Source organism: Miscanthus floridulus, chromosome 7, assembly GCF_019320115.1.
Source record: "Miscanthus floridulus cultivar M001 chromosome 7, ASM1932011v1, whole genome shotgun sequence".
NCBI classification, from domain to species: domain Eukaryota; kingdom Viridiplantae; phylum Streptophyta; class Magnoliopsida; order Poales; family Poaceae; genus Miscanthus; species Miscanthus floridulus.
Genome location: NC_089586.1, coordinates 134671221 through 134682641, shown reverse-complemented (window position 1 = coordinate 134682641; position 11421 = coordinate 134671221). Strand labels below are relative to the sequence as shown.

The 11421-nt window shown below is 44.9% G+C and overlaps 2 protein-coding genes across 2 annotated transcripts; one reads left to right on the top strand and one right to left on the bottom strand.

Moving 5' to 3' along the window:
• Nucleotides 1-307: 307 nt before the first annotated feature.
• Nucleotides 308-4145, top strand: LOC136464914 (uncharacterized). The gene is made up of 3 exons (XM_066463863.1): nucleotides 308-1772; nucleotides 1889-2328; nucleotides 2406-4145. The coding sequence occupies exons 1-3, from the start codon at nucleotides 354-356 to the stop codon at nucleotides 3850-3852; spliced, it is 3306 nt and encodes a 1101-aa protein (XP_066319960.1). The 5' UTR covers nucleotides 308-353; the 3' UTR covers nucleotides 3853-4145.
• A 320-nt stretch (nucleotides 4146-4465) lies between these two features.
• On the bottom strand, nucleotides 4466-10905 carry LOC136464913 (uncharacterized). The gene is made up of 11 exons (XM_066463862.1): nucleotides 10718-10905; nucleotides 10559-10602; nucleotides 10384-10464; nucleotides 6700-6807; nucleotides 6408-6499; nucleotides 5928-6002; nucleotides 5758-5827; nucleotides 5182-5283; nucleotides 4934-5048; nucleotides 4744-4806; nucleotides 4466-4583 (listed from the first exon to the last, which is right to left on the bottom strand). The coding sequence occupies exons 1-11, from the start codon at nucleotides 10878-10880 to the stop codon at nucleotides 4501-4503; spliced, it is 996 nt and encodes a 331-aa protein (XP_066319959.1). The 5' UTR covers nucleotides 10881-10905; the 3' UTR covers nucleotides 4466-4500.
• Between the last annotated feature and the right edge of the window lie 516 nt (nucleotides 10906-11421).

Here is an 11421-nt window from a genome sequence, read left to right as displayed (position 1 = left end):
GTAAAGAAAACTGAAAACGGACTACATGAACAATATCGCATTTTTTTATAAAAAAAAGTGGTGCTCCAACACATTTTTTTTAGAATCACACGGTACAACGCAGATGCTCATAACACGCACGCACACTCACCCATATAAACATGTACGCAAACCCTAGCCGATATGGGCTATTTGGGCATTTCCTTTCTTTCTGGGCCTAATTTAGTACTAGTAAGTAGTTTCATAGAAAAAGAGAGGCCCAATTAACAACAACCCAGCGGGGTGGGTTGCCACCACCAGCCAACTCCTCCCCGTTCGGCCATTCCATTCCCCATATTCCGCCGCATCACAATCTCACGTGTCCGTCGCCGGCGATGGACCGGCAGCCGCCCACCGCCTTGCTCTCGCCGCTGGAGTGGGAGCAGCTCTTCGACGATTTCGCTTCCTCCTCGAACCCCTCTCGCCGCGACCGATGGCTCCACCTCCCGCTCCTGGACCTCGCTGTCTCCTCGCTGCTCCGCCGCGACCTCCCCTCCCACCTCAAGCCCCTCCTCCTCTCCCTAGTCGACGACCACCTGCTCCCGCCCTCCCCGAGCAGCCTCCCCGCCCTCCTCGCCTCCCTCCTCTCCTTCCCGCCGGACCACCCGCTCCGTGACCACCTCCTCGTCACCGTCGTCTCCGCCTTCGCCTCCGCCCTCTCCGCGCCCGTCTCCAGGGACCACGAGGCCCCGCACCTCGCCGCCCTCGTCGACGCACTCCTCGCCGCCGCCAACCGCCCCAACCACGCGCCCGACCGCGCCGCCCGCGCGCTCGCCTGCGACGCTCTGCGAGCCCTCGACGCCGCGCTACCGGGTCTCCTCGCCGAGGCCCTCGGGCACCTCTACGCGCTCGCCGCCGCGGAACGCTCCCCTGCCGCGCAGTCCTACCTCCTCCTGCTCGCCTCCGCCGCGCGCCACGCCGTGCGCCTCGGGAGGCTCGCCTCCGGCGCCTCCATCCTGGCGGTAGCCGGCCCGCCCACCCCCTTCGCCGTGCCCGCTCACCTGCTCTCGCCTCTCGCCGCCCCTGGCGCGTCCGTGGCGCCGCCCTCGGAGGTGAACGTCAGGGACATACGGAAGGTGCTCGCTCTGCTCATGGACCGGCCGCAGGTGCTCACGCCCGCAGCGGCCATGGAGATGATGGCCATCCTCGCCGAGGTCGCGTCGGCTGTGCTCCAGTGGGCGCCAGCGATTGCAGCGCACATCAAGGTGCAGTTCGGGGGGATGGTGCATTCGTCCAGCCCCATGCTGCTACACTCGCTGCTCACGCTCTTCGTCCAGTTCCCAGATGCCTTTGGGGCTGAGGATGAGTGCACAATGGCGCACCGCCTGGCTTTGGCTGCCCGTGAGGTGCACCGTCCACTTGCAGTGCGATTGCTGGCTTTGCATTGGCTACTCGGCTCTGGCAGGTTCAGAAATCTGGCGCCTGGTCTCGCCCGATGGTTTTACCCTGCCGTGTTCGATCCCCTCGCACTCAAGGCCAAGAAACTGGATTGTCTAGCTTATTTTGCTGCTGGGGTTGATGGGGAGAAGGTTGCAGCAGCAGACAGAGCGAGTGACCAAGCAACTGGGCTACTTGACGATGGCTTGGTTTGTGTCTCCGCCTTCAGGTGGCTCCTAGCATGGAGTACTGAAACGGGTGTGGCATTCCGAGCGCTGCACAGTGTCTTGGTTGGTGCTGCTCCTCACAGCATTGACGACACACGCTGCTCCGGGGCTGGTGAGCTCCTGAATTCTACTTTCTTCCACCATTTACAGGTAGAAATTTGTTGAGATAGATAACAATAGGCACGTCCATCAGACATGCAAGACAACAAGTTCAATTATGGTTCAAACCAATTTAGCAAGTCTTTCTGTTGTCACTATGTATGCAGGCTATCTTGGTTGATATGGCATCAGAGCATCAGGGTTTAGTCCCAGTGATTGCTGATTTCACCAACCGTCTGCTAGCATGCAACTCACATCGGTGGGCTGGGGAGCGATTGCTCCGGACATTTGACGAGCGTCTGCTTCCAAGGCTTGAGCCAGGCTACCAGCTTGCGTCATACTACCCTATTTTTGAGAAGATTGCACAGAATGAGACGGTGCCTCAGCACCGCCTAATAGAATTGCTCACCAAGCAGATGGTTTCTCTCACCAAGAAGCCTGGACCAGACACAGAGCTGAAGTCATGGTCTCAGGGAAGCAAAGTTGTGGGCATTTGTCGTGTCATGTTGAAGCACCATCACAGCTCTCATATTTTCCTCCCCCTTTCGCACCTTCTTGTGCTTACTATCGAGTCCTTCCCAGATCTGGAGGTCCGGGACCATGCCAGGTAGAGTTTAAGTTATCACCTGATTTGTGTTATCTGTTATTGGATTGTCTTCTCATCACTTTAAATGATCCATCCAGGATTTGCTTGCGGATGTTATCTTGTGTTCCTGGGAAGAAACTGAGGCATATCATGGGAGTTGGAGAACAACCTTCAGGTGTCACACCTTCTCATCCTGGTTCCTTGTATGACATCCCATCACCGCGTGCTGCTCAAGATCTTAAGAGCATGCCTGATCTGGCGTCTTACATTCATCTTGAAAGGGTTGTGCCTCTAATTGTGAAGCAATCGTGGGCCCTCACATTGCCTAATTTCAGTGTCCAGAACAGACCATCTGGTTCCATTCTAAGTATACAGGACGTCAGCTCTGCTCCCTCAGAGCAAGAAAATCCAACAGGACCTACAATTGAGAGAATTGGCTATAGACAAGAAACCTTACGTGTGATGGACTCTAAAGGCACTGCAACATTGCAGATTCTCAGAAGGTATTTCACGTGCATTCCAGACTACCTACACTCATCTGGTTTCAAGATACGAATACAGTGCACTTTTAGATTTGACTCAGGGCCATTTAATGATGCATGGGGGTTAGATTTGCCAGTTTCAGGTTCTGATGGGGCTGATGAGCTGCCTGCCCTTTATGCAGTGATGATTACATTTTCATCAAGTGCACATTTTGGGAAAATTCCATCATGCCATATTCCTTTCATTCTAGGGGAACCTCCAGGTTCTGGTATGGACATCGTCCCCATTGATAATCAGAACAGGGAAGAATCCAGTTACTGTGCTTCAGTGATGATAGAACTGGAACCTCAAGAGCCTTCACCTGGCCTTATTGATGTTTCAGTTGAAGCAAACACTGAGAACTGCCAAGTTTTATCAGGGTCCCTTAAACCCATTACAGTTGGTATTGAGGACATGTTTCTAAAGGCCAGCGTACCACCTGATACTCCAAGAGAGGGTGTGGCTATGTACTACCAGGATCTGTTTCATGCTTTATGGGAGGCCTGTGATAGCTCTACTAACACAGGTCGAGAAACTTTCCCTTTGAGTGGAGGGAAAGGGTCAGCTGCCATTAACGGAACTCGGTCTGTTAAACTTTTGGAGGTAACTCCAAAGGTTTTGATTGGAGCTGTTGAAAGATATCTGGCTTCCTTTGTTGTCAGTGTTTCTGGAGGTTCACTTGTAACCATTCTGAGAGGAAACGGAGTCATTAAGAATGTCATGTGGGAAGAAAATGTCCCAGATGCCAGTGTAGGTGCTGATGCACTGGTTCCGTACTCACCGGACAACAATCTCCAGCTTCAGCTCATAGATGACGACGAGATTGGGGTTGGTGCTGAGAGGTATGGCCATGAAAGCAAGAGAGATATGGGAATCATGCGGGTCATGATATTCCTACCACCCAGGTATCACCTCCTGTTTCTGATGGAGGTAGGCCGTGCCTCAACATTGGTCAGGATAAGGACCGATCATTGGCCATGCCTTGCATACGTCGACGAATACTTGGAAGCATTGATTTCTTAGAGGATTTATGTGGGCAATGGTGTGCAGTTTTGTACCAATGTTGTTCAGTTTTGTACCTTATGTAACACTACAGAAGTACAGAGTGAACATTGAGAGTTTGGGGGCTTATGCTTTTTGAGGCCTTTTTTCTCTTTACCATTGAGGTTGAAGCGGCATTCTTTTTTCTTTGGATTCTGAGTTGGAGCTGTAAGCCTGTAACTTCCGGGAGAGAGCAGTTTTGTTCACTGGTATCATCAAGAATACATATTTACATACGCAGAAATTAAGTCCTCATTGCACGTTTTGACTGCAATTTGTTCCTTTTTTTCCCTAGCTGTACTGCTGAAGTGATGTGAAGTAGGGGGCTTTCATTGTGCTGTATTTGTTGAATATATCATCTTAAATTTCTGGAAAAAGCTAAGAAAAACATTCAGTGGCCGGAGTCACGTATGCTTGATTCATTTGCTTGGTGTGCCGCAGAAGGTACAGTCTGCAACTGTATTATAATTTATAAGCATACGAAAGCATTGCATTTTCTGCCTCTCCGGTAACAAATGCACATTCAAGAAATGAGCATCATGCACACTATTATCTGGAAACATGGCATCAACATTCAGCCTCCTGGAATCCTTATTTGATTACTGACTGAAGTAAGATGTTGCTAGGCTCCTAGCTTGTGTAGTTTGCTAGGAGGGACTCCATGGCTGCATTCTTGGCCTGCACATCTTTGTACTTGATTCGATAGCCATGCCCTGTGAACAAGTCAATTCCAGTACACAATTTAATAAAAAAACAAATGGATAAACAACATAGAATAGATAAAAGTATTATGAAGTAGAAATGGGTTACAAATCCAATTGAAATTTGCTGACTTATATTCCATCTCAGGGATATATTTGGAGGAGTGCGTACCAGGTAAAAGCCACTCGAACTCTACCTCCACTAGTTTCCTGATGCTTTCCAGCTGAAGGCTCACTGCAAGTTTGTTGTACAACACACAGACATAATATTAATAATCAGATTTCCAAGCTAATGGTATAACACATTCATCGGTATCACTGGTTAGATATGAAAACTAGCAGGAAGGGATCAACACTTCTACCTGACTGCTTGCTGTACATCAGAAAGAGATTCAGGTCGTCTGATTCTTCTGAGTTTGCAACATGGTCTCCAGTGAACAGCACCTTTAGCGGTTTGCAATACAAGCAGACCGAACCCTAGAAAAATGTTTGACTTGATTATCAAACTAGATGCAATGGAGGTAATGAGCAAGGTGCTAAATCTGTGTCGCTAAAAATGGATTGTTACTGATTGCGTTTAGATTCAAGTCTATTAAGTTGAATTTCCTACTGGGGTATGGCCTGGCGTATGGATAAGTTCAAAATCTGTTCCTATGTTCCATGGCCCATTTCCTTCAAGTTTCCACTCAACATCTGCAGTAGTCTCCTCCACCTGCATCAGAATGGTTACTGCGGTGGACATGTTTGAAAGAGCAGAGTTCACTGGGAGGCAGGAATAAATGGAACCTACATTATCAATGCGATGAATGCTTGCTAACTATTCCAATGTTGTAACTTTATTTCTTTTGGAAATTTCCTCCATTTGAAGCACTATGGATTATCTAGACCACTAATCAGTTCTTCAATAAGATATATGAATATCGAATGCTTTAATAGTGCCCAAACAGCAATGCTTATCATGTATTAATTAAAGTAGAAGCAGATGTATTGAAGTAGAAGCATAATACGTAGGCAGCGTGTGCTTTTGTCACTCTTCAGGATGAGGCCTTGCTAATCAATATATATGAGAGCAGAGTCCCAAAATGGATACGAATAACGTACATGGGGTTTGCAATTAAAATTTATCAGGAATTTTGCTATTCTATCATGTCAAATAGAAGGATATAGCGAGAGATGCAGTTCTTACATCTCCTGAATGAATTATTCTTTTACATTTTAGCTGCTCAGTCCACTTCCTGTGATCCGCCACATCATCACTATACAGTGGTAATTAGTGAGATCCCTTGAGTTTCCAATAGAAGATGACAACTACACGAAGAAAGAACACAATTGTGTATGGTTGAGGTCCAAGCATACATGTGGGTCAAAAACATGTAGCGCGCTCCACCAAGCTTTTCAATATTGTTGGCCAGCTTTGGAGTATACCTTGGGCTAAAAGAAAAATAAAAGATATATATTAAAGCATCTGTATGACTGTATCACAGAATTCTGCTTCTGAAGTACATAATCATCAAGGGAAATTAAAAGCATAAAACTTTGTGCCCAAGGTGAACTCTGCCAGGAACATAGCCCTTTTTTAGTCTAATAAAAGACTTGTGCAACTTTCTTCTTTTCTTTATAGTCTACTCAGATCATCACAGCGGTCTTTTAGGCAATGGCATGGTATACAAGGTGAACCTTTGATTACCAATTTGTACAAAAACGTATTATTTCAAATAGAAAGAGTTATATATTATTATGAAATTACTTTTACTGATGGATATAGTAGCATCAACCTTACATTGGGAAACTATTTGATTTGGATTCCTAGCTACTGGCTGGAGACCCATCTATTACCTGTCAATCAGTATGTTTCCTTGTGGATGAATTACCAGGTACGATGTTGCCCCATATGAGTCTTCAGAATTGTACCCACAGAGATAAACGCCCTGAACATTAAATGTTGGTGATGTGATTGCATAGTATACCAGAATGAAGATTTCATAAATATTGGCAGAACTGTAACTACATCTTAGATTCTTATATAATACATATATAGACAAAAAGGAACAAGATTTCAACCATAGCTATACATATACACGGACTGAGAAAGGCCATAAGGAAAAGGAGACAGTGAAAGAATGCATACTGGGAGTAGTTTGTCGTCGATTGGAAGAGGAAACATGTTTTGCACTTTAAGCATGTCTTTTGGAGTTTTTTCAGTGTGAATTGAGGATGTTGGACAGGAGAGCAGCGCCTGGAAATGACACAAAAAATTTAACTCTGTGAAAGATAGTGGTGTTGCAGCTGCTATCACAAAGCATTCAGAGTTTAATAACAACAACAAAAGAAGAAGAAGAACGCATTCAGAGTTGGCCCAGCTGCAGCAGTACACAAGCTACATAAAGGCAGCTAGGATATATGGGGGGGAGCAGAGACACACACACACACAGGCACCAGGGCCGTCCCTTGGCACGTGCAACGTGTGCGACGGTACAGAGCCTCCACTTTTCAGGGGCCTCCAAATATATATAGAGTATATATACGTAATTACGTATATATGTATTGCTTGGTAAATAAGAACGTACAGCAGTAGCTTTGGCCTTTGGCCCATTAGCAAAGCGACGTGTACAACAATTGACCAAAGCCCAATAAACAATGGCTTGTTGCCCGGCCGCTGTTCAGTTGGCAATGTTGCCGATCCCAATTCCCCAACTGAATCAGATCGCAAATCTTAGGTCTCACGTACTACCTCTCGACGTCTCGTCTCGTGTCGCCGCCATCGCCTGACGCCGTACCGGCCGCCGGCAGCGTTTCGTGAGTGACAGGGCGTGAGCCGTGACGATCTAGCTGCAACCGCAACAGCGAGAGCGAGGCGCTAAGGCCCTGAAGGTAATATAAATCATTCATATTTATTTTTCAATTCATTCACTGGTAGCCGCGAACAATAATAAGTAGTTGATCGATCTCTAAATTTTGTTTTTTTTTATCTTTTGATCTAGACACCTACTGGAATAGCATTCAAAGATTGAAGCCATGTCTTCTACAAATCGTTCTAGAAAATTTGAATCAGGTTTTCAAAAGCGTAAGAAGAAACAAAGAATAGAGGAATTAGTCCAATCTCAGCAAGGAGCTATGGATAGATTTGTTACAAAACAGTCACAAGTGTCGTCTGATAATCCAACACTTGAGGCAGGGGCCCTGCTTGAGGAGGGGCAGGCGATTGACAATAATATTGATAATGATCCTATAGATCCTCTAGAAAATAATGTTGAAGTTGAGGAAGCTGACAACACAAATACTCAGATAGACAGTGAAGACTTGAATCCTTCTTCAAATGCTAGTGATTCTTTTCAGCCTGATATATTTGATCCAAGATACTGGGATTCACTTGATAGTAGACAAGTTGACATTTTAGCACAAAAGGGCCCTAAAAGAGACCTATCAATTCAGAAGGGTCCTAAGGACATGTTATCTAGAAGATTTTCTTCACTATTCTATGATAGAATTCTGTCAAATGGAGAAAGCTGTGACAGGGATTGGCTTGTTTATTCTAAGGAACTTGATAGAGTTTTTTGCTTCAGCTGTAAATTATTTACAAAAGGTCATCGAAAAGGTCAGTTGGCAAATGAGGGTTATAATGACTGGATACATCTTGGGCAGAGACTCAAAGAGCACGAGACAAGTGCAGATCATGTTTTGAGCATGACAGCTTGGTATGAGTTGCGTAACAGATTGCAAACTGATCAAACTATTGACAAAGCTGCTCAACGACAACTTGAGAAAGAAAAGGACCATTGGAGGAAGGTTTTATTTAGAATTGTTGGCATAGTAAAATTTCTTGCCAAGCATAATCTTGCATTTCGTGGAAGTAACAGCAAACTATATGATGATAGCAATGGGAATTTTTTGGGCTTAGTAGAGATGTTGGCTGAATTTGATCCAGTTATTCAAGAGCATGTCCGCCGGATTACAAATGATGAAACTCACGTTCATTATCTTGGTCCTAGGATTCAGAATGAGTTGATACACTTACTTGCTTCTGCTATTAAGTCTGAAATTATTAAGAAGATAAAGAGTGCAAAGTATTTCTCTGTCATACTTGATTGTACCCCTGATGTAAGTCACCAAGAACAAATGTCTTTAATTATAAGATATGTGGACTCAACATCAGGTCATGTTGAAGAATCCTTTCTAGGATTCTTAGATGTAAATGACACGACTGGACAAGCACTTTTTGATGTGCTAGAGAATGAGCTAAAGATTCTTGATCTTGACATAGATAATGTGAGAGGACAAGGCTATGATAATGGTTCAAATATGAAAGGAAAACATCAAGGTGTACAAAGGAAGCTTTTGGATGTAAATCCTAGAGCTTTTTATTCAGCTTGTGGTTGTCATAGCCTTAATTTAACACTTTGTGATATGGCTACTAAGACTTGTGGCAGAGCTAAAGATTTTTTTGGAATCATCCAACGTATCTACACAGCATTTGCTAACTCTACAAAAAAATGGCAGATACTAAAAGAAAACATAACTGGACTGACTCTCAAGTCAGTTTCAGCTACACGATGGGAGAGTCGCATTGATAGTGTTAAAGCTATCAGGTTTCAGTGTGCAGACATTCGGGAGGCTCTACTTCAGGTATCCAACATTTTCATATTGGTACTGATTTAATAATGTACTTTTGTTGGTTATCTCATATATTAAAAATGTTTTCCTTCTTTTAATTTAGGTATCTGATATTGATAACGATCCAGCAAAGAGTAGTGAGGCTAAAGGTTTGGCAAATAATGAACTTGGACAATATGACTTTATAGTGGCAGTTGCTATTTGGTATAAGGTACTGTATGCTGCTAATTTGGTAAGCAAACAAATGCAAGAAAAGGATATGCTTATTGATGTTGCTATCAAGAAAGTGAAAGGGCTTATTTCTTTCTTCGAGGGCTATAGGGAAACTGGTTTCTTACAAGCTTTGGAGTCGGCCAAAGAAATTGCACTTGAGATGGATATTGGTACTACATTCACTAAAAAAAGAAAAATTACAAGAAAGAGGCATCACGATGAGAACCCAGAAGACACAAATATTGCCACAATGTCTCCAGAGGAGTTATTTAGAATAGAGTATTTTAACACTCTTATTGATCAAGCTATTGTCTCTCTGGAAACAAGATTTGAGCATTACAAAGAATACCAAAAAAATTTTGGTTTCTTATTTACTTCGGAAACATTGCGGTCGTTGGATAACCAAAGCTTGAAGTCTTCTTGTGATAATCTTGAGGCTGTCCTTAAAAAGGATGAAAAATCTGATATTGATGCCAAAGAACTATATATGGAGCTGAAGTTTCTACAAGACTTCATTCCAGAAGAAAGAATGGGGCCTGTTGAAATTTTGCGGTTTTTAAAGGAGCATGGTTGTTTTCCTAATGCAACTATTGCATATAGAGTTTTGTTGACTATTCCTGTGACTGTTGCATCAGCAGAGCGAAGCTTTTCTAAGTTAAAGCTATTGAAGACTTATTTGCGTTCTACAATGACACAAGAAAGACTTAATGATTTGGCTATAATAGCACTTGAAGGGGAACTGTTGGAGAAGATTAATTATGAGCATATTATTGAAGACTTCATTTCAAAGAACACTAAAAGAATGATGTTATTCAAGTAAAGATTATGTAATATAGGTATCATTCTTGAATCTTGATATATATTTTATTGCAACATACTGCATGCTTTATAATATCGTATATTTAGTTTTTTTTTCTAGGCTAATAGGCCTCATTTCTTAGTATCGTACAGGGCCTCTAATTTTCCCGGGACGGCCCTGCAGGCACACATGCAGGGCCTTGGTCCTCTCCTCCTCGGAGTTAGGCTGCGCAGCTACGGCGGCCTTGCCATCCACCCTCTTGAACACCTCCTGCATGCCGGCACACGATGGTAGTGTTAGCCATAGCCAAGCGACTGAAGCTGAAGGATGTGATACAAGGATGGGATGGGAGGAAGCTGCTTACCGGCGCCATCCATCGGCAGGTCTGGCAGTCGATGCAACGGTGGTCTGCGCGGCGCCGCCGAGGGGATGAAACCGTGAAAAGGCAAACACCGCGCGGCAGTCAGGCAAAGCTCTTGTTGTTGGAGGAAAAGAAAGAGAAGCTGTATCTCGCTCTGCTCACCGACGAAGAAATCGCCGGCCACGTTCTGCGGCCGTCGCCGGCGGTCCAGCGCCGCAGGGGAGGCGGCGGCGCGAAACGGCAGGATACATCTTCGGGGACGCGGCCGCGCGGTGGGCGTGGAGAAGAAGGAGTACACGGCGGCGCCAAGGCTCATCAACGCCATGTGTGTGTGTGTGTGTGTGTGTGTGTGTGAGAGAGAGAGAGAGAGAGACGGTGTCTGAATTGAAGTGACGAAGTCGGAGTTCTCTTGCTGTGGACTGTGGTCAAAACTGCACAGGACAGAACGGGGAGACACAGAGTGCGTATCTGACCTTTTTTTTACCTCAGTCCACGTGTATCCGTGTGGATTAAATAAAGTAAAAAAAAGCTAATTTTTACTCCAACCCACTTGAACATACGTAGATTAATTTGAGTGCAAGCGCATCCAAATAAGTCCTCCGGGGTTTCTAGTAGTCACTGTATACACAAGCAAGACTTGGTGCAGAAGCACCAAGACAGAGAAAAACACCACACAGCGTCATCATCCTACATCCACAATCATGCACGAACATGCACCGTTGATCTTAAGATCTTAAGAGCATGCCTGATCTGGCATCTTATTGCATTCATCTTGAAAGGGTTGTACCTCTGACTGTGAAGCAATCGTGGGCCCTCGCAATGCCTAATTAATTTCAGCGTCCAGAGCAGACTATCTGGTTCCATTC

Coding starts and splice junctions, on each gene's coding strand:
- LOC136464914 (XM_066463863.1), top strand. CDS start 354: ATGGACCGGCAGCCGCCCACCGCCTTGCTCTCGCCGCTGGAGTGGGAG. Junction 1,773..1,888: donor CTTTCTTCCACCATTTACAG/GTAGAAATTTGT, acceptor CTATGTATGCAG/GCTATCTTGGTTGATATGGC. Junction 2,329..2,405: donor GAGGTCCGGGACCATGCCAG/GTAGAGTTTAAG, acceptor TGATCCATCCAG/GATTTGCTTGCGGATGTTAT.
- LOC136464913 (XM_066463862.1), bottom strand. CDS start 10,880: ATGGCGTTGATGAGCCTTGGCGCCGCCGTGTACTCCTTCTTCTCCACG. Junction 5,284..5,757: donor GAATAATTCATTCAGGAGAT/GTAAGAACTGCA, acceptor ATTCTGATGCAG/GTGGAGGAGACTACTGCAGA. Junction 4,584..4,743: donor GTTCGAGTGGCTTTTACCTG/GTACGCACTCCT, acceptor ACTTGTTCACAG/GGCATGGCTATCGAATCAAG.